This window comes from Orcinus orca, chromosome 15, assembly GCF_937001465.1.
Source record: "Orcinus orca chromosome 15, mOrcOrc1.1, whole genome shotgun sequence".
Taxonomy (NCBI): domain Eukaryota; kingdom Metazoa; phylum Chordata; class Mammalia; order Artiodactyla; family Delphinidae; genus Orcinus; species Orcinus orca.
Genome location: NC_064573.1, coordinates 24,657,204 through 24,677,543, shown reverse-complemented (window position 1 = coordinate 24,677,543; position 20,340 = coordinate 24,657,204). Strand labels below are relative to the sequence as shown.

Sequence of the window (20,340 nt, the reverse complement as noted above, 5' to 3'; positions counted from 1 at the left end):
ATCATTAAGATCAGAGCAGAAATAAATGAAGTAGAAATGAAGAAAGCAATGGCAAAGATCAATAACACTAAAAGCTGGTTCTTTGAGAAGATAAACAAAACTGATAAACCTTTAGCCAAACTCATCAAGAAAAAAAGGGAAAGGATCAAATCAGTAAAATTAGAAATGAAACAGGAGAAGTTACGACTGACACCATAGAAATACAAAGGATCATAAGAGAGTACTACAAGCAACTATATGCCAATAAAATGGACAACCTGGATGAAATGGACAAATTCTTAGAAAAGCACAACCCTCCAAGACTGAACCAAGAAGAAATAGAAAATATGAATAGACCAATCGCAAGCACTGAAATTGAAATTGTGATTTAAAATCTTCCAACAAACAAAAGTCCAGGACAAGATGGCTTCACAGGTGAATTCTATCAAACATTTAGAGAAGAGCTAACACCAATCCTTCTCAAACTCTTCCAAAAAATTGCAGAGGGTGGAACACTCACAAACTCATTCTACAAGCCTACCATCACCCTGATAGCAAAACCAGACAAAGATATCACAAAAAAAGAAAATTACAGGCCAGAATCACTGATGAACATAGATGTAAAAATCCTCAACAAAATGCTAGCAAACAGAATCCAACAACACATTAAAAGGATCATATAACATGATCAAGTGGGATTTTTTCCAGGGATGCAAGGATTCTTCAATATATGCAAATTAATGTGTTACACCATATTAATAAATTAAAGAATAAAAACCATTTGATCATCTCAATAGATGCAGAAAAAGCTTCTGACAAAATTCAACACCATTTATGATAAAAACTCTCCAGAAAGTGGGCATAGAGGGAACCTACCTCAACATAATAAAGACCATATATGACAAACCCACAGCAAACATTATTCTCAATGGTGAAAAACTGAAAGCATTTCCTCTAAGATCAGGAACAAGATAAGGGTGTCCACTCTCACCACTACTATTCAACATAGTTTTGGAAGTCCTAGCCACGACAATCAGAGAAGAAAATGAAATAAAAGGAATATAAATTGGAAAAGAAGAAGTAAAACTGTCACTGTTTGCAAATGACATGATACTATACAGGGAAAATCCTAAAGATGCCACCAGAAAACTACTAGAGCTAATCAATGAATTTGGTAAAGTTGCAGGATAGAAAATTAATACTCAGAAATCTCTTTCATTCTTATATACTAACAACTAAAGGGCAGAAAGAGAAATTAAGGAAATAATCCCATTCACCATTGCAACAAAAAGAATAAAATATGTAGGAATAAACTTACCTAAGGAGGCAAAAGACCTGTACTCAGAAAACTATAAAACACTGATGAAAGAAATCAAAGATGATATAAATAGATGGAGAGATATACCATGTTCTTGGATTGGAAGAATCAATATTGTGAAAATGACTATACTACCCAAAGCAATCTACAAATTCAATGCAATCCCTATCAAATTACCAATGGCATTTTTCACAGAACTAGAACAAAAAATTTTACAATTTGTATGGAAACACAAAAGACCCCGGATAGCCAAAGCAATCTTGAGAAAGAAAAACAGAGCTGGAGGAATCAGGCTCCCTGACTTCAGACTATACTACAAAGCTACAGTAATCAAGACAGTATGGTACTGGCACAAAAAACAGAAATATAGCTCAATGGAACAGGATAGAAAGCCCAGAGATAAACCCATGCACATATGGTCACCTAATCTATGACAAAGGAGGCAAGAATATACAATGGAGAAAAGACAGCCTCTTCAATAAGTAGTGCTGGGAAAATTGGACAACTCCATGTAAAAGAATGAAATTAGAACACTCCCTAACACCATACACAAAAATAAACTCAAAATGGATTAAAGACCTAAACGTAAGACCAGACACTATAAAACTCTTAGAGGAAAACATAGGCAGAACACTCATTGACATAAACCACAGCAACATCTTTTTTGAGCCACCTCCTAGAGTAATGAAAATTAAAACAAAAATAAACAAATGGGACCTAATGAAACTTAAAAGCTTTTGCACAGCAAAGGAGACCTTAAAGAAGATGAAAAGACAACCCTCAGAATGGGAGAAAATATTTGCAAATGAAGCAACTGACAAAGCATTAATCTCCAAAGTATACAAGCAGCTCATGAAGCTCAATATCAAAAAAGCAAACAACCCAATCAAAAAATGGGCAGAAGACCTAAAAAGACATTTCTCCAAAGAAGACATACAGATGGCCAACAAACACATGAAAAGATGCTCAACATCACTAATTATTAGAGAAATGCAAATCAAAACTACAATGAGGTATCACCTCACACTGGTCAGAATGGCTGTCATCAAAAAACCTACAAACAGTAAATGCTGGAGAGGTTGTGGAGAAAAGGAAACCCTCATACACTGTTGGTGGGAATGTAAATTGATACAGCCACTATGGAGAACAGTATGGAGGTTCCTTAAAAAACTAAAAATAGAGCTACCATATGGTCCCACTACTGGACCTATACCCAGAGAAAACCATAATTCAAAAAAACACATGCACCCCAATGTTCGTAGCAGCACTATTTACGATAGCCAGGACATGGAAGCAACCTACATGTCCATTGACTTAGGAATGGATAAAGAAGATGTGGTACATATATACAATGGAATATTACTCAGCCATAAAAAGGAATGAAATTGGGTCATTTGTAGATATGTGGATGGACTTAGAGAGTGTCATACAGAGTGAAGTAAGTCAGAGAAAAGCAAATATCGTATAATAACGTGTATATGTGGAATCTAGAAAAATGGTATGGATGATCTTAGTTGCAAAGCAGAAATAGAGACACAGACTTAGAGGACAAATGTATGGCTACCAAGGGGGAAAGGGGTGGGATGGGAGGAACTGGGAGACTAGGATTGACACATATACATTATTGATACTATGTATAAAATGCACAACTGATGGGAACATGCTGTATAGCACAGGGAACTCACGTAGTGCACTGTGGTAACCTAAATGGGAGGGGAGTCCAAAAGGGAAGGGATATCTGTATGTGTATGGCTGATTCCTTTTGTTGTGTGGTGGAGGCTAACACAACATTGTAAGGCAACCATACTCCAATAAAAATTAATAAAAAAAAATTTATCAAGTGAACAGTGAAATTGAGTTTATATAAGTAATAATAATTTTAGAGCAAATAAATATAATTTGTTCATGAAATGCAGTGCAGCGAAGTTCTGTTGTACCTGCCAAAGAGATGGATCACAGACTGGGACAGGGGCCTCATTCCCTAGAATGTAACGTCTTCTCTCCACTTCTTCACTGGCTTGACAACTTTGAGAGGCTCATGGTTATCGTGTTCTCCAAATGCACTTCAAATAAGGTTATGGCATGGAAAACACCGTGAGGGTGAAACAGAGGTGGAACACAGGAGTGCTTCAGTGCTGGAAGCAGCCCTTGAGCTGCTGGACTGAAGGGTCCTCAGAATACCCCCACCCCCTTGCTCTCCCTTAGTCTTCAAATCAACACGTTTGGGGTTTGTCCCGTGATGTACACCTCAAATTTGTTCCATATGATAATCTCTGCTTTGAAATTGTCAAAAAAAACTCGATGAGCCTGTCTGCCTAAAACCACCATGTTAAATATCACTTCTGTATTGCTCAGCTCGGGCTGCCATAACAAAATACCACAGACCGGGTGGGTAAACAACAGAAATTTACTTTCTCACAGTTCTGGAGGCTGGAAGTCCAAGGTCAAGGTATTGGGTTTGGTTTCTTCTGAGGCCTCTCTCCTTGGCTTGTAGATGGCCACCTTCTGGCTGTGTCCTCACATGGGATTTCTTCTCTGTACCTGCATCCCTGGTGTCTCTGTGCATTCAAATTTCCTCTTATTATAAGGATACCAGTCATGGGAATTCCCTGCCGGTCCAGTGGTTAGGACTCAGTGCTTTCACTGCCAGGGCCCGGGTTCCATCCCTGGTTTCCGCAAGGCATGTGCAGCACGGCCGAAAATAATAATAATAATAAGGATACCAGTCAAATTAGATTAAGGCCCACCCTAACAGCCTCATTTTAACTTAATCATCTCTTCAAAAGTCCCATCTCCAAATGCAGTCACATGCTGAGGTCCTAGGGGTTGAGGCTTCAACATATGGATTTGAGAGAAACACGATTCTGCCTGTAACAATTTCTTATAGCATATTTTGTTAGTGAGTTTGGGGGCAGAAATGTCAGTGTACCCAAAGAAAGGCTGTGTAACGAATGGTATAACTCTTCATGAGTCATGATGGTTAAAAAGTCATTAACAGGATAGTTGTTATCAGATGCAGGTCTGTGTATATATCTACTGGAACATGCATAGAATATGTTCACAAAATGATAATGGCTGCTTCAAGAAAACATACTGGGTGTCTGGGGACAGTCAGGAGGATTCACTGTATACTCTGTCATTTTAATTTTGTTCCCTACACGTGTACTAACGCATATTCTAATAAGGGAATAAAATACTTATTTTAAGTCAAGGGTTGACTTAAATCCTATATAATCACAGGGACCTGTCTGTCATATTCTCTGCTAGTATCCCCAAGCCCCATCACAAAGCCTGGTGCACAGGAGGCCTTCAGTTAAGGGTATTGAAAAAATGAATAAATGAATTCCTTCTAATGTTTGGACACAGGGACCCTGGCCAGCGGCCCCAGTGACCCTCTTTGTCTTTCCCCTTTGGTTTGCAGGCGGCAGCAGAGACCCCCAGGAGGGAACAAGCCTCAACAGCATGGTGACCACCCACCGGGCAGTGCCAAACACAACAGGGACCACCAGAAATCCTACCAGGGGGGCTCAGTGCCCCACCCCTCAGGGAGGTCCACCCATCACGGCTACAGCCAGAACCGGCGCTGGCATCACAGCAACATGAAGCATCCACCAGGCGACAAGGGGGAGGCAGGCGCCCACCGCAGTGCCAAAGAGACCGTGACCATGGAGAGCCCCAAACTCGAGGACGCCCTGGGGGATGCCGGGCACAGCGGCCTCGAGCCCCCCTGCAGCCCTGATGCCCTGGCCACAGTGGCTTCCGAGAGGCTGCCCCTGCTGCAGCCAGGAGGTCCAGAGGCTGAGACAAAGCGTAAAGACAGTATTATTCCCGAGCGCAGCGGGGAGCGGCCCAAAGTTACCCTGCTCCAGTCTTCCAAAGACAGGCTGCGGCGAAGGCTGAAAGAAAAGGTACCGGTAATTGAATTTTCCTTGTTCTCTTGCATCAGGGAGGACAGCGCGAGGTAGGCATCTTGGTAGGTGGGCTCGGGGTTGCGGACCTGGGGAGCCTCGTGGAGGGAGGCTCATGTGGCCCCAGCACACCTGGTCAACGCTGCCTGAGGGACCCCCGGCCACCAGACGGCAGGCCCATGGCCAGCTCTGCATGTGAACCCCCTCCAGCACATTCCACCCTCCAAGAGTCCCGGGTGAACACTCGGTACCAGCCCCCAGCCCGAGAAGGGAGGGGAGGAAGAGGCGTGTGCCTCCAGGTGATGGGAGGTGGGCAGAGAAGGCCTGGTTCTTCCCTCCAGCATTATCTGGTGGCAGATACTGCCCTGTTAGTGCTAAAGGGCATCTAGGGAAAACACAGAGCCTATAACATAAGAATGCGAAGGCGAGTACCAGGCTGCGCTCCCTGCCAGGGGAGAGCAAAGGTGAGTTGGGCAGAGTGCAGCAGACTGGCCTCAGCCTTGCCACTCCCCCCCTTCACCAATCAGCAGTAGGGAGGGGTCTAAGGGACAAAATTTAAGGAGGCGCTCACTCTCAGCATCACGCAGATGCCCATCCTGCACTGGCACAGCCCTGAGAAGGAGGGCCTCCTTAAATTTTGCTCCCCAGGAGCCTCACATTCCTCACCCTACTGCTGGCCCTGGTCTCTAAAGCCTAGTTCACAAATTCAGGAAGAGATGCCCCCAGCCTCCAGAGAAGGGCTGGAGCTCCGTCCCTGGCATCGTTAAGTCCACTCTGAGCACCCTAGCTCCCCGTCCTCAGCCAGGGGTGCAGGTAAGGTCACCTTGGAAAGGAGCTGTTCCCAAGAAAGGCCAACTTGCCCCCAGCTTTCCTCCACGGAGTCCTCCTTTTGGGGCTTCTGCAGAGCTCGAAGTTCCGGGCTTATCCCTGGCATCTCTCTACGGCCTTCTCTCCTCCACCTTTCACCTCCGAGGCCAGGTCCACACTCAGGCAGGACAAGACAGGTCAGACCTTTTCCCTGATCAGTTCTCAAAGGTGACATGCTGCTGCTGGCATCCTTACAGCCCCGGGCCCCCACCCACTGCTCCCTGTGGGACGGGCGGCTGTGAGGTCCTGGAGGAAAGCCTCACTCATTCCCTTACGTCCCAAAGATAAGAGCCTGGGAGAGCTTCCCAAGTGATGGCCAGTGTGTGGTCTTTGCCTGAAGAGCTTCTGGAACAGATTGCTGCAGTCCAGCCGGGGAGAGAGGATTGTTAATTCTCTCCAGCTCTACTGAATGTAACCGCAGTGCCACAGAGAGGAAACAACATGGGCGTTAGAGTCCAGCAAACCAGCTCAGTCTTCACTCTGCCTTTGCCTGGTTAGGTGGCCTTGGGCAAGTCACCTAACCTCTCTGGGCACACCCCCCGCCCAGTTTACCCATCTGTAAAATGGGTATAATACTATCCACCTTGCAGACAGACTGCAGATCAAATGCCATAAGCTGTGTGAAGACCCTCGAGGGGTTATTCTATACATACCGACCACTATTCCTGCCTTGGGGCCCACAGAGTTGGGGTGGGGAAGGAAGGGGGAGATAGAACAGGTAAGGTAGATCGATAGTGCCTGTATTTCAGCTTCAAGAACTGCCCTCAGGTGAGGCCTCCTGGACTCCTGGACCAGGAGGAATGTGCTTAAGCAATAGCAGGGCTAAGGGGAAGCCATAGACCATCTAACCTAACCTCCTCATGTTACCAGGGAGGAAAATGAGGCCCAGAGAGTGAAACCACTTCCCAGAGCCATCCAGCTAGAGACAGAGAGCAGGTTCTAGGACCTGGGTCTGAGCCTCCCAGCCCCGGATTCTTCTGTTGATGCTGGAAGGGCCAACATGGGGCTTCCCTTTATGTCCCCGAGCCTGCCCTTTAACCCTGGTCTCACATCCCAGCAGTTAAGTCAGCCATTTTCCTGGCCGCCAGTCTATCCTTCTGAGACATCAAATGCCATTTGCCTCCTCCCCCAGCGCAGGTCTGGTCCCAGTTGTAGTGAAACCACTCAAGGGTGCAGGGTTTTTTATCTGAAGTTTCCCCCCTCGAGTTGTTTTCGTGGCACGTTGAAGGATTCCTCGGTGTGCAGTGCTTGTTGTAAAAAGCCAGCACAGTCTCCATGGGACACAATGCCAAGGCCGTGTCACAGGGATCCCCACACCCAGAGAACATGATGTTCCTCGGGCTGAAGGAGCCGAGGTCTGAAGGACAAGGTAGCCACGCCACGGGCACCTTTAACCAGCAGAGCAGGCATTTTGGATGCTACCTCCTTCCTGACCTAGTGTTCCTACCCTCGTTTTCTCTTGGCCCAATTCCTTATCTGTTATTTTATTTCATCTTTTATAAGCCCCGTTAAACCATTTCTAGATTGAGATATTTAATGTGTATGAGGCAAAGCCAGTGTATATGAGAATCCTGGGTAAGAGCTGTAGTTCACAAGAAGGGTCCACCCAGGGTGTCACAGGGGCCAAGAAAAGGGTCAGCAGAGAGCCTGGGGCCCCAGGGTCCATGGTGAAGGTTGGCATTCCCGGAGGGATCAGACCTCAGGTTCTAGAAGGTGGGGCGGGTCCTTTCTGAGGGTGGCACCCTCCCTCCACTGGCCACCCCTCCGCAGAAAGCTGGGCTCCACTCAGGCGCGACTCGGTTTGTCTCCCGCACGCCCAGGATGAAGTGGCCGTGGAGACCACCAACCCTCAGCAGAACAAGATGGACAAGTTGATTGAGATCCTGAACAGCATGAGAAACAACAGCAGCGACGTGGATGCCAAGCTCACCACCTTCATGGAGGAGGCCCAGAACTCGACCAACTCCGAGGAGATGCTGGGGGAGATCGTCCGCACCATCTACCAGAAGGCCGTGTCCGACCGCAGCTTTGCTTTCACGGCCGCCAAGCTCTGCGACAAGATGGCGCTCTTCATGGTGGAGGGGACCAAGTTCCGGAGCCTGCTTCTCAACATGCTTCAGGTAACGGACGCCGACAGCTGCACCTCCCACCCCACCCGCCGGTGGGTTATTACTAGAGAGAAGGCTGCAGATTCTGACTTTTCCCAAGTTCCACCCTTGCCCGATTAATTACAGAAAATAAAAAGGCACTCAAGGGGCAAGGGATGAGTGACCGGATTTGCGTGTGTTTGTGTGAGGGCTCCATGGTTACGATGGACCAATAGAATTTTATAGGTGCTTCATGTTTAACCAGCCTTTCCCTCTTTCTATTTCCATGATAGAAGGGCTGGCTGTTGTCTTAATAGGCTCTGCTGTGACCTCTCCACGTCCCAGCAGACATACACTTACTGCGGACTTCTCTTTTCCTCCTCTTTCTCTTCCCCGGGACCACCCTCCAAACCCTGCAGGTGGTGCACTGGTTGTAGTTGGTGCTGAGATGGGTCTGAGAAAAAGGCATAAGGGCCTTGAGGAGCGAAGCTTTGATCTGTCTGCCAATGCGCCTGGGCTTCTTGAAAACACTTTTAGGGCCGAGGGGAAGCGTGGAGATCAAAGACCGTCTTGTTCCTTGGTGCTATCCCACTAAATCCCTCCACCCCAGAGAACTTAATCCCGCCCCTCTTTATTCCTTCCTCCGTGGGTGCCGGCGTCCAGCAATGGTTTTACTGGGGTGTGTAATGGGCATGGGCATGGGTACTTAGGCTGAGCCCAGCACTGTTTGATCTCATAGGTGGAGAGCTGAAGGCCTATACCTGCTCTTTCGTCATGGGTGGTAGCAAGTGAACTGGTCCCAAAACCGGTGGCATCAGCATGGTGGCCATGCCAGGCCCAGGGACTATTCCTGGGAGACTTGGCTATGGAAAATCATCTGTAATCATGCTTTGTATCTTAGGCTAGTTGAGATATGAAATGAGTTTCAGTCCAGGTAGGGTAAAGCAATAGCTTAGAAGTTCTGAAAGTAGGATTACAGAGCTGAAAGAAACCACCTGCAGGTCTGTCTTAACGAGGGTGACCATATAATAGGTCATCCAAACCATGACACTTTTGAGACTGGGGGCTCTAGTCATAGTCAGGCCGAGACCCCAGGCGTTAACCAGGACATATGGTCACCCTGGTCTTAGCCCCCTGGTTCGCAGTCTTCCCTCTCTTCCCTGAGAACAGGGTGGGAGGAGCCCCCTCCGAAGGCTGCCCGTGGGCTCCATCCCCGCCGTCCTCTCCTCTTCCCAGGGAGACTGCTCACTGCAACCCGAGCCTCGCTGGCCAGCCTGGGCTGCTTCTGTCCAGCTCCAGGCACCGATCGGGTTCCCATTCCTGGATTGCCCACGCTCCCCGGTGATGAATTCCCTCATTACCTGAGGGATTTGCACATCGGGCATGTTCCTCGCTCGCCGGAATGTCCTGGGAGAGTGTGGAGGGTGACAGTGGGAAGCAGCCTGTCTGCCACGTACAGCCAGGCACGGGGGAGTCAGGGACAGATTGGCCTTTGGCCTTGGCTTTTATCAAGAGAAGGGCCGGGATAGGGCAAGACTTCTAGACAACAGTTGCCAGCTCCACGTAACCCAGCCAGAGCCAGTGGTGGACAGACACACAGGGCGTGAGACGAGACGCACCCAGGAGGGAAGGGCAGCTGGCAGCAGGGGCCACCCAGGGTCCTGCCCCGGTCAGGCTTCTCTTCCAGTGACCCGTGGTTAGAGCAGCCTTGCCCACAGTGTCCAGCAGAGCATCAGTCCTGGGAAATGCTCAGCCACGAACGGAGCTTCGTGGCCCCTACACCCGCCTCTCCGTCAGCCACAGAGTGGACTGGCTTAGGCCAGCAGGAAGGGAACCTGTTTGGCTGCACCCAACTCAGTGAAGTCCCCTTTGCATTCCCCAGCTAATGACTTCTTGTGGAATCAGTGTGCTGGGAGACACAGTTTGGCAAACGCTAGCGCAGGGAAAGAGCACCAAACCGAAAGGCAGGAAACAGGGCTTCTCGGCCTGATTCAGCCATGGTCACCCGGAGCTTGGCCTCTGCAGCTCCTGCTGGGAAAGTGACTGGCTGCTCCACACTGGTCAGTGGACCTGATGATTTTGCGCTGCTAAAGGTGAGTCGGGGGCCTCAGGGAGGGCATGAGTGGCCCCACGTGAGCTGCTTCCTTTCTCTGTCTCTCCTGGCCCTGTTAGTGACATGAAACAGTCCTGGGTCCCTCTCATCCTCAGAAACTTGCTTACCCCATATCGGGGCTCAGTGATAGGTCTGTCATGTGTGACAGGCTTTGGGGGCCAGCCCAAGAGACCCAGTCCTGCTAGCGTTACTTGTCTCTGGAGCAGAGGGGGACCCTCACTCCCAATCTGCCATTTGCCTGGGTGCAGCCTTTGTGGGTCAGATATTTAGAAATCGAAATGTCCCCTAGACCCTACCACCCCCTTCATCTCCTGCAGCCCCAGCTTAAGTGTAAGAGGGAGAGGGCTGGAGCTGGACACTCAGGCCTCCTGGGTCACTGTTCAGAGCCCTTTGGCTCCCGTGGAAGGTGGGCTGAACGTGCTGGCGTGAGGCTGCCCCTAAGCTCCTAGCAGACCCCCGGTCACAAGGCCTGGAGGAAGCCAGCACCGCGTGTGTGTCAGGACCCCCTCTGCAGCTGAGGAGGTGGCGGGTTGGAGAAGGCTTTCTAGGCAGCATAATACATGGCCACTCACCACCCCAGACCCACAAGGCTCAAGAAAAGAGAGCAGTGGGCATAGCTCATTAAACCCCACTTTCCTTGTGACCCACAGCGGTGTCATTTTTCACCTGCTCTCATCTTCTGGCCAACCTGATTTGTATATCTGCCCTGGCCAGCAGTCCTGGGCCTGGCCCCCAGCGCCTTCCCCCTGCTTTCTCCCTCTGAGGTTCACGCTCAGCTGCATGCACTCAAGGCCCACTGCCTCTGGATCCCCAGCCAGGCCCTGGTTCAGTTCGGCGGCCTCTGAGATGCCCCTCACGTGGCCAGGTTCCGCCTCTGCCTCCATGTACCAGTTCTGAGACCCGGCTTAGTGATTCTGGCTGCAAAGCAGACAGGGTGTGAAGTGCCCTATGAACACAGCTCCCAGCAGCTGTCTTTGGACGTTGCCCTCCTTGGCCGACCGCTTTCACTGCCTGGGCTTCGGCAGTGGGAGCTGGCAGCACGGCAGGAGAGGGGCAGGCTCTGATGTAGTGGACACTCTTTGGCACAGTGTGGCGCTGCCTGCCAAGCTGGGATGCCGCCCCCATGGAGAGGCAAGTGGGCCCAGGGAAAAGTCAAAAGACCTTTCACCCTTCCCAGGCAGACTCAGCGCTGTTATCTCAAGACGTCCAAAAGCACTACCCTCATGAGCACGGACAATGCCAGAGACCTTGGGGTCCCAGGGGACCCCTGTCACCAATCCACAGCTCAAAAATCATCTTCAGTTTTTACATCTAAACTGAGTCTTTTTGCCTTAGACGTGGTCATTTTCTTAGTAGTGTTCTTGTAAGTAAAATTCTACTTATTAAACAGATATTTCTCGGATGTCTGTTATGTGCCAAGCGTGCGGTCTTCATTAGATCAGTGCTTCTCAAACTTGAATGTGTGTTTGAATCACATGGGATTTTATTTAAATAGAGGTTCTGATTCAAGAGGTCTGGGTAGAACCTGAGGTGCTACATTTCTAACAAGCTCCCGGGTGATGCCCATGCTGCTGGCCCAGGGACCACACTTTGAGCACTAAGACATCAGATGGCTGATGGTTTGTAGGTGGTGGGTCAAGTTCATAGACAGGCCAACTGAGGCACAGTCTTTTATTGATGTGATGTCAGAAGGGGGGATCCAGCCTGGGAATATTGAGTTCCAGTCACCAGGTTTTCTTTAGGGCATTGGTTCTCAGCCTAGCTGTCCGTCAGAATCTCATGGGGAGATGCTTTTATTGGGCTGGCCAGAAAGTTCGTTCGGTTAGTGAATATGTTGTTCAATAAAGTTCTTGGTGAAAATGAAAAATGTGTCTCTTATTTTTATTTAAGACTGAACGAACTTTTGGGCCAACCCAATAAAACATACCGGTGCAGGGGCTCCCCCCTAGACCAACTGAATTAGATTCTCCAGGGATGGGCCTGGGCATCCTTTTTTAAAGACCTTTCTGGCAGATTCTGTGGTGCCGCAGATTGAACACCACTGTTAGAAAGTTATTCCAGAGATGCCCTGACTGTGCCACCCTTGTCACTTATGAACAGCCCTGCCTGTGGATCAGTCAAGAGATGTTACCAGGTACTGGACTCTGCTGAGTGATGTGAAGGATGCAGAGCCTGAGCTGGTGGGAGAACACCAAAGCAGGAGACGGCAGCCCCCGAGACAATCCCGTCACCTTGCCCGGCCTCGGTTTCCCGTCTGTGCAGTGAGAAGCTGGGCTGGACCATCTCAGGGGACCTTTCTCACATACCTCGCTGTCCTGAGATTCCTCCCGGGAAGCCTCCGCCCTAACCGCGTCAGCCAGGTGGAGGCTGCCTCTCCTCTCCCGCCCGCCCCATTTCTCTCTGCTCTCAGCTCCATTCCCCAGGTCCTTTTCCTTTTTCTTGGTCTCAGACATTTGTCGAAGCGCCTATCACGTTTCAGGAAAAGGGCCTCGCTCTCAATCCGCGTTGCCAGGCTAGGCCACCAGTAAAGCTGAGGAGGTGATTTGTTTCCCTGCCCGACCTGCCTCACCCCACCTCTTTCCACCCGGCTCCCAGCTGCATGATTGCAGGGTCCCGCACTCACACAGCTATGAGCGCTGATGGGTCCTGACTTCCAGGAGAATGTGGGCTGCCCGTGGCCCCTGGGTTACAGAGGTCACCAAAACTCTGGCTTGATCCTCACCAAGGAATTGTGGTACGATGAGGGGAGGGGGCCTCCGGTTTCACAGCGAGGTGAAGAATGAGCGTGCCTCTTTTTATGGGACCTTTGGAATGACAGGAATTGGAGGCCTGAGCCCCCTCCACCCAGCACTGCCCCGTCACCACCCTGGGCCTTCCACTCCGGCTCGGGGAATGCTCCTTTGCTGAAATATGCTTGGGCAGTATAAGTTCAAGCCCTCCTCTGTTGAAATGTGTGTGCCCTGTTTAGCCAAGAGGTGTCTGCATCTGAGCTATGCAGAGCAAAGTATTATTAGAGCAGGCATCAGTGTGTCTGTAACTGAACCCCGCTCTCCCTAGCAACCGTTGTCAACAACACATCTAACAGAAAGAGGCAATACCTTTTTTTGATGAAAAAAAAAAAACAAAAAAACCCTCACCTCACCAAGTCGTAAACACAGCAAGGCTGTTGTGAAAAGACAACGCAATTCAGAACCTGGCATGTGACCAGGTTTCAGAATAAATTGCTGTCTGCCAGCACCTTCTAGAAGACAACCTGACCTGGAACGAGAAAATGGATAAACTCTCCAGAGTTCTTAGCTGGGTCACCCGTTAAGCGTCGTGTTTGGGGCTTTTGATACATGGGAACTCAATTGCTTGGTGAAGGGGCTCCATGGGGCCTCTGGGAGGTCTCTGGGAGTGGTTTTAACTGTGGGTTTTAGCCCCAGAAGGGCCACTCAAGATTTCCTGGTCTGGCTGCCCCATCAGTGAATCAAAATACAAGCTGCACCTTCAGGGCTTATGTGACCCATCACCCCACTTTTACCCCGTTTCTGCCATCTCTGTCCCCGTCTTTGTTCCACATTTGCTGGCTTGGGCAAAGGGACTGGGCTGTTTCTCTAACTCAGCTCATAAAAGGGAACCTTGGTCTTCCCTGGTGGCACAGTGGTGAAGAATCCGCCTGCCAATGCAGGGGACAGGGGTTAGAGCCCTGGTCCGGGAAGATCCCACATGCCGCGGAGCAACTAAGCCCTCGCGCCACAACTACTGAGTCTGCACTCTAGAGCCCGCGCGCCACAACTGCTGAAGCCTGTGCACCTAGAGCCCGTGCTCCGCAACAAGAGAAGCCACCGCAATGAGAAACACACGCACCGCAACGAAGAGTAGCCCCCGCTCGCCACAAATAGAGAAAGCCCGTGGAGCAACGAAGACCCAACACAGTCAAAAATAAAATAAATAAAAATAAATTTATTTTAAAAAAAAAGGAACCTCGTTCTTCCTGGTTATCTCAAGGTTCAGGAAAATCAACAGTTGTTCCTCTTTACCCAAAATTTGGAGTTCCTAACCCCAATCTTTTACTGAGGGAGGGAGGAGAGGAACAAACATTGATCCTTGGTGTTCTAACCAGCTCTGAGTTGTTAAGTTCCTTGAGGGCAGGAATCCTGGCTGCGTGATCATCAGTCCCCAGCTCCTAGCATCATGACATGTACACAGTAGGTGCTCAGCAAGTGCCTGAGGAAGGGAGGGTTGGAGCCCTCAGTCTTAGGTACCAGAGCTCCCTGATGTGAGATGGGCTTCTCAGCTCTTCTGAGCACTTTCACGCGGTGAATGTGGAGATTCTCTCTCCGAGGTGGGTCCCAGGGCAGGATCCATCCCCCACGTTTACAGATGAGGACGGTGGCTCAGCAAGGCTACAAAGTCATGGGGGTGGTCAGTCCAGCACCCCAAGCTCTTGGCTCCCTTGCCACCCAAATAGAATACACCGGTCAGAAAGTTGGGAAAACCAGGAATCCGTCTCATGAAGCTATCAGTGGGGATATCAAAGTCCGTCCTTCTATAAGACTCCCGCTGGGTTTCCAATGGTCTGAGTCTCGGCTTTCCAGGCCAATCGAGAGCTGAGGGTGTCTGAGGAAACACCTCCACGGCTCCATCAGCTTTACGCAGATGAACCACACAGCTGTTCTTCCTGAGGCTGGCTCTCCCCTCGCACCCTCTCCCTTGGCCCAGCGCTCCGCCTTCACCCCTGCACGCCCACCACTGAGCCGATGTGCACTCCAGGCATGTAAACTAATTTTACTGTTGGCCCAAGCCAGGCATACTCAGGGATAGAAGCACATTGTTCTGTGCATTCCAGAGCCTGAGCAAAGCCCTGGGCTGTACCCACCCCGAGCTCCCCTCCACTGGTTGCTAGAAATCAAGAGGGAGAAAGCAGAGGACTGGCAGGCAATGCAAGCAACTCTCCCGTGGGCAGATTATGGAAGGTGATTCTGAAGGCCCACAAAAGGTCTCTCTTTCTAAAACATGTTGCTCCAGTGGCACCCTGTGAGCTGTCGGTGCCCTGCAAGGGCCGGGCAGAGCTGGCACACACATTCCCCGACAGTGGGCGCCAGCAGGCTTGCCTCCATGTCCCGTCACAGGAGCTTGACCTGCGTAAGAGTCTGCGGCAGGTAGAGCTACCCCGCCGGGGACAGCGATGCCCGGCTGGTACCCATGCCCTTAGTCCACCGGACCCAAACCAGAGGCAAGGCCTGTGCCTCCTGCCAGACTTGTTGCCCACACTTGCTTTGGAGTGAGTGAATTTTACCTTCTTTCTCCTAATCCTGATGTCTTCCCCTCAACAAACACTTACTGAGCACCTGCTGTGTTCCACACGCCAGGGCACAGCCCACGCGTGTGTCACCTCTGTCAGTCCTCCCTCCCCTCTCGTCGTCCCCCAGTTTGTGCCGGTGGGGCACTGGCCCAAGTCTAAGAGGTTTATTCTAGGACCCAGCTGGAATGCCTCACGTCAGCTTCTTCTGCCTTAGTGGGGGCGCCGTGGCTTCCGAAAGTCCTAAATCTAAGGCCCCTTCTAGAACTTTGGAATGCCCCGTGAGACAGAAGCAGCCTGTGACCCGAAAAGAAAAAAAAAAAAGAAAGCATTTTGATTTTTTAATCTGAAAATAAGCAGAGGAAAGAAAATGTCAGTCCCAGAAGGAGCCCAGGCCAGCGGCCTCTGCCAGTCAGGGTTTTCTTGTCTGAGGCTGTGTCCCCAGGTGTCTTGGGCAAAGACTGCGTCCGAGAGCCCTTTGTGTCCCCCACCAAGCCTGCCCATGGCAGGTATTCAGCAAGCATCAGACGGCTGCTTCCAGGAGCTTCCGCCCATGGGGACAAAGGCGCATTGGTGGGCAGGTGCTGGGATAGCAGAGGGACGCGCAGTGTCCTACTCTCTCCCATCTCTGGGCCGAGGAACTTACCCTGGTCAGGAATTATTTCACCATCACCCGTGTGCCTTGCCAGGCCGTGTCCTCTTCCCTGCACACCCTCACCTCCCACCCCGTCTTCATTTTCCCTGCTAAATCCACTGATAGGACTTGGCCGGGCGCTCCCCTGTCTGAGGCTGCCATGCCGAGGCAGGCCCTGAAGATAAGTGGGTTATTGGAGAAGGCAGCTCGGGTGTCCCGGGCCCCAGAGGGTCACCCCTGGCTGGCTGGCAGCTCACCCCCAGCACCTCCTCCTCCCCTCTCCCCAGAGCCAGGCCAGCAGGAGACAACAGTTCCTTTCCCTCAGCTCAGCGAGTGGCCGGTCCCCAGCCGCCGCCGGGAATCTGAGCTATGCTAAGCCGCTCCAGATCGCCACATCGCTGCCCTGCCCGGGCACGGCCGGCCCAGACAGGGCGCCTCTACCTGCTGCGGCTGCCGCTGGAAAGCTGGCACCGCCCAGGCCGATGGAAACAAATCTCCCTGCGGGTTATGTAACTGCTCACCGCCCTGTCCCTGGCTCCCTAGGGAGGCGCCCAGCCACCACAGAGGGAGAGCGGTGGCCCCTGGGCAGGGAGGGGACACAGAGGGTCATTCTTTCAAAGAGATGCACATAGTCTTGAGTGATTGCCCAAGGTCCTTCTCTGGATCCAAGGTCCTCAGCGCCCCAAGGAGACTGGTGTTCCCTGTAAATGCTCGCTGAGCTCGGAGGCCAGCTCAAGACGCTATCCCAGCAGAGTGAGAAAGGCTCATCGGGAGAGACGGACTCGCAGGAGAGGTTAAGGGGAGAGGGCAGCGCAGTTTCATTGTTGGCTTGTTTGGTTTGGTTTTTTTATTTGGCTTTTTTTTTAATTGTTGTAAGATATATGCAACATAAAATTTACGTGCTTAACCATTTTTAAGTGCAAAACTCAGTGGCACCAAGTGCAGCCACAGCGTTGCACCACCACTCCCACCATCCACCCCAGATCCCTCCCATCTTCCCAGACAGAAGCCCTGTAGCCACCAAACAACTCCCCAGCCCCGCTCTACCTCCTCTCTCCCTTCTTTTTCCGTGAGCTCGCGCACGCCGTGCTCTGTGCATATACCGCATGTAAGTGGACTCATACAGTTGTCCTTTTGTGTCTGGCTTATTTCATTTATCATCATGGTTTCTAGGTTCATTCATGTGGTAGCACGTCAGAATTTCCTTCCTTTTCATGGCTGGATAATGTTCCATTGTGTGGAGAGACCATATTTTGTTTATGCGTTCCTCCATCATGGATGGACACTTGGGTTGTTTCACCTGTGGGCTGTGGTGAATGATGCCCCCATGAACACACCACATACAAGTACCGGTTTTAGAGCCTGCTTTCGATTATTTTGGGTGTCTACCTAGAAGTAGAATTGCTGGATTATATGAAAACTCTGCATATAACTTCTTAGGAACTGCCCAACTGTTTTCCGGAAGGTTGTTTTTGATGAGAAAATGTAATGAAACAAGACCCAAGTGCAGGACAGTGAGGATGCTGCCTTACCTGGAATCCAGGGTCAGGGTGGAAGTGGAGAGTTGGAAGTCTGTAAGATGGAACAAAAGGATTTGGACTTTATGAAGTAGAACCAAGGAGCCATTGTTGGTTCTTGAGCTGTGGTGTCCTAAGGTTAATTGAAAATCATAGAATAGTATAGACCTGAATGATCTATAGATCATCCATCGAACCCATTCATATTGTAGATGAGAGATTAGAGGCTCAGGAAGGTTAACAAAGCCCTGCTTTAGGAAGACGTGGGTGCTGCGTTATAGGCTGTCATGCTTGGAAATCTGTTACATAGAGGACCAGGGGTTTTAGGTGACCACAGTTGTCTCTTTTACAAACAGAGCCTGCCCCTCAAAGATCCAGCTGCGGTGGCAGGCCTCATTCCCCACCTCCTCCCAGGACCTGCTCCCAGCCCTAGGTATGAGGAACAGTAGCATTTGGCCCACGATCCAGAGGCTGGAAGCTGGGGGCGCTACCACAGGGACAGTGGGTGGACGTGGGAGATGTACTCCTCCACCTCTGCTCCCCTTCCTTCTGCAGGGGCCACAACAGTCTCCAAAAGCTGCAAGAGTAAGTCAGTGGGCATCTCTGAACTGAGGCTTCCCAGCCGAGGGCACACAGCCTAGGTTTCAAAGCCAGCACTGAGCCCATGGCCTGCTGGCCACCTAGGGGGAGAATGAACGGGAATCACACCGTGTGCCCTCCCACCGCTGCCTCGATGCCCCCTCCACACTGCTGTGGGCCTCTCCCCCTCCTTTCTTTGCCCGTACCTATGTGCCTTTGCTGCGCTCTGGGTGCCTACCATGAATCACAGTGACTTATGAGAAGTCAGTGAGTGTAGCGGTGAGGCAAAGGGAGTTGGGGGATGGAAACTTTTTTTTTTTTTAATTTTTGGCTGCACCGGGTGTTCGTTGCCGCGTGCGGGCTTCCTCTAGTTGCGGCGAGCGGGGGCTACTCGGTTGCGGTGCGCGGGCTTCTCATTGCCGTGGCTTCTCTTGTGGCAGAGCACGGGCTCTAGGCGCGTGGGCTTCAGTAGTTGTGGCGCGCGGGCTCTAGAGCGCAGGCTCAGTAGTTGTGGCGCGTGGGCTTAGTTGCTCCGCGGCATGTGGGATCTTCCCGGACCAGGGCTCGAACCCGTGTCCCCTGCACTGGCAGGCGGATTCTTAACCACTGCACCACCAGGGAAGTCCCCAGCCACACTTGTCTTGAACTCACTGCTTTCAGGGTGGCTGGGTTCCGTCTCCTCTAGATAAAGAAGAGATCGATTTAAGCGGACAGAAGTCTTCCCAGCTCCCCCCTCCAGGTGACAGCTAAGAGGTCACCAGGCATCCCAGGTTGCAGAGTGTGATGCAAGGGTGCAGGTGGGAGTTCATCTGTGCCTCAGTTACTCCTCAGCCCACTGGCATCATGTGAGCAATCCAAACCCAGTTATGCCCAGTTCCTAGTTTCTTCTCATTCTAGACCTTTCACGTCTGGGGGCATGTCTGTCCAGGAGACGTTGTGACCCTCGACCAGGAAGCCGGGGCTGGACTGTGTGGCCCCTTGAGGTCACCTTCCAGCCCAGGAGCTTTTGCTGCAGCCTGAGAACCATCAACACAGGGAATCTGCCCTTGGAACCCAAAGTTCAGAAGCAGGGCTCCCTGCGCACCCACAGACCTTCCATCCCCTACTGCTTAATGCCTGGCATGCTGAGTCTCCAGGGAAGAATGCCAGCCCCTTCCTGGCCCCACCTCAACCCCAGTTCAAGCCAGCAGTGCCAGGGAGAGGGTGGGTGGCCCCTTCAGGGGAGCAGATTGTGACCTGCAGGGAATCGGCTTCACTTGACCCTTTGGTGACCTTCCAGAGCCCAGTTCACAGAGGGAGAAAAGCTTCAGGCCACTAAGAAACGTGGAGACTGATATGCCCAGCCAAAAGCAGCCCACCCCTCCCCCCGGGATGGCCCCCCAGCCCTCCCCCTTGAGGAAGCCCCTCGCCCCCCAAATCACCCCACTCTTGACATTGCCTAGCTAAGACCAAGCATATTCCAGAGACGTTGTACCACTATGTATGTGCACGGCCAGACTACTCACACCCAGAAGGCTAAGCAGCGAGGGCTCGAGGGCCACCACGCTCTCCTGTAGTGCCCCCACCTTCCAGCTCCTCCACTGAGCAGGGGTGATACCAAAGGAGGGAGGAGCTTAGGTGGTATTCGGGGATGGCTGGGCTCCAGCTCCAGCTTAGGAATATCCATCTATAATTGGAGTAAGTGCATTCTTGAGCAGCTTCATGTCAATCGGAGCTCCACGTACTGGACTCACACTTGCCATTGACCCCGTTAGATGACAGTCATTGCATTCCTCTGAGTGTTGAAAAAAGTCTGATTAGAATAGTATCTCGCGGGGGTTGGACGCAGAGTCACCTGGAATTCAGCCTGCAGGCCCCAGAGACTTGCTCTTAATGACGCCCTGCTGTGTTGCATAAGAAATCATTGACAAAGCACAGAGTCCAACATCTACCTCCTAACCCTGGTTCTGGCACGTCAGCTGGCGACTTTGGGCAGACCTCGCAGTCCGGCTGCCCTTCACTTACTCTTCCATTAAATGGGGGTAATAATACCTGTCCCCTACACCTGCTTACTC

General features: G+C 51.2%; 1 protein-coding gene across 6 annotated transcripts in view; it reads left to right on the top strand.

Annotated features, from left to right (window-relative positions):
* The window catches only part of CTIF (cap binding complex dependent translation initiation factor), a 301,292-nt gene that overhangs the window by 202,358 nt on the left and 78,594 nt on the right, over window positions 1-20,340 (top strand). For 5 of the 6 annotated variants that reach the window (XM_049697879.1, XM_033421376.2, XM_012531707.3 and 2 more), the window contains 2 exons: window positions 4,719-5,211; window positions 7,893-8,192. In XM_049697879.1, the coding sequence (XP_049553836.1) occupies window positions 4,719-5,211; window positions 7,893-8,192 (793 nt within the window). The remainder of the gene's footprint in view (window positions 1-4,718; window positions 5,212-7,892; window positions 8,193-20,340) is intronic. The other variant, XM_004266079.3, reaches the window with a different exon arrangement.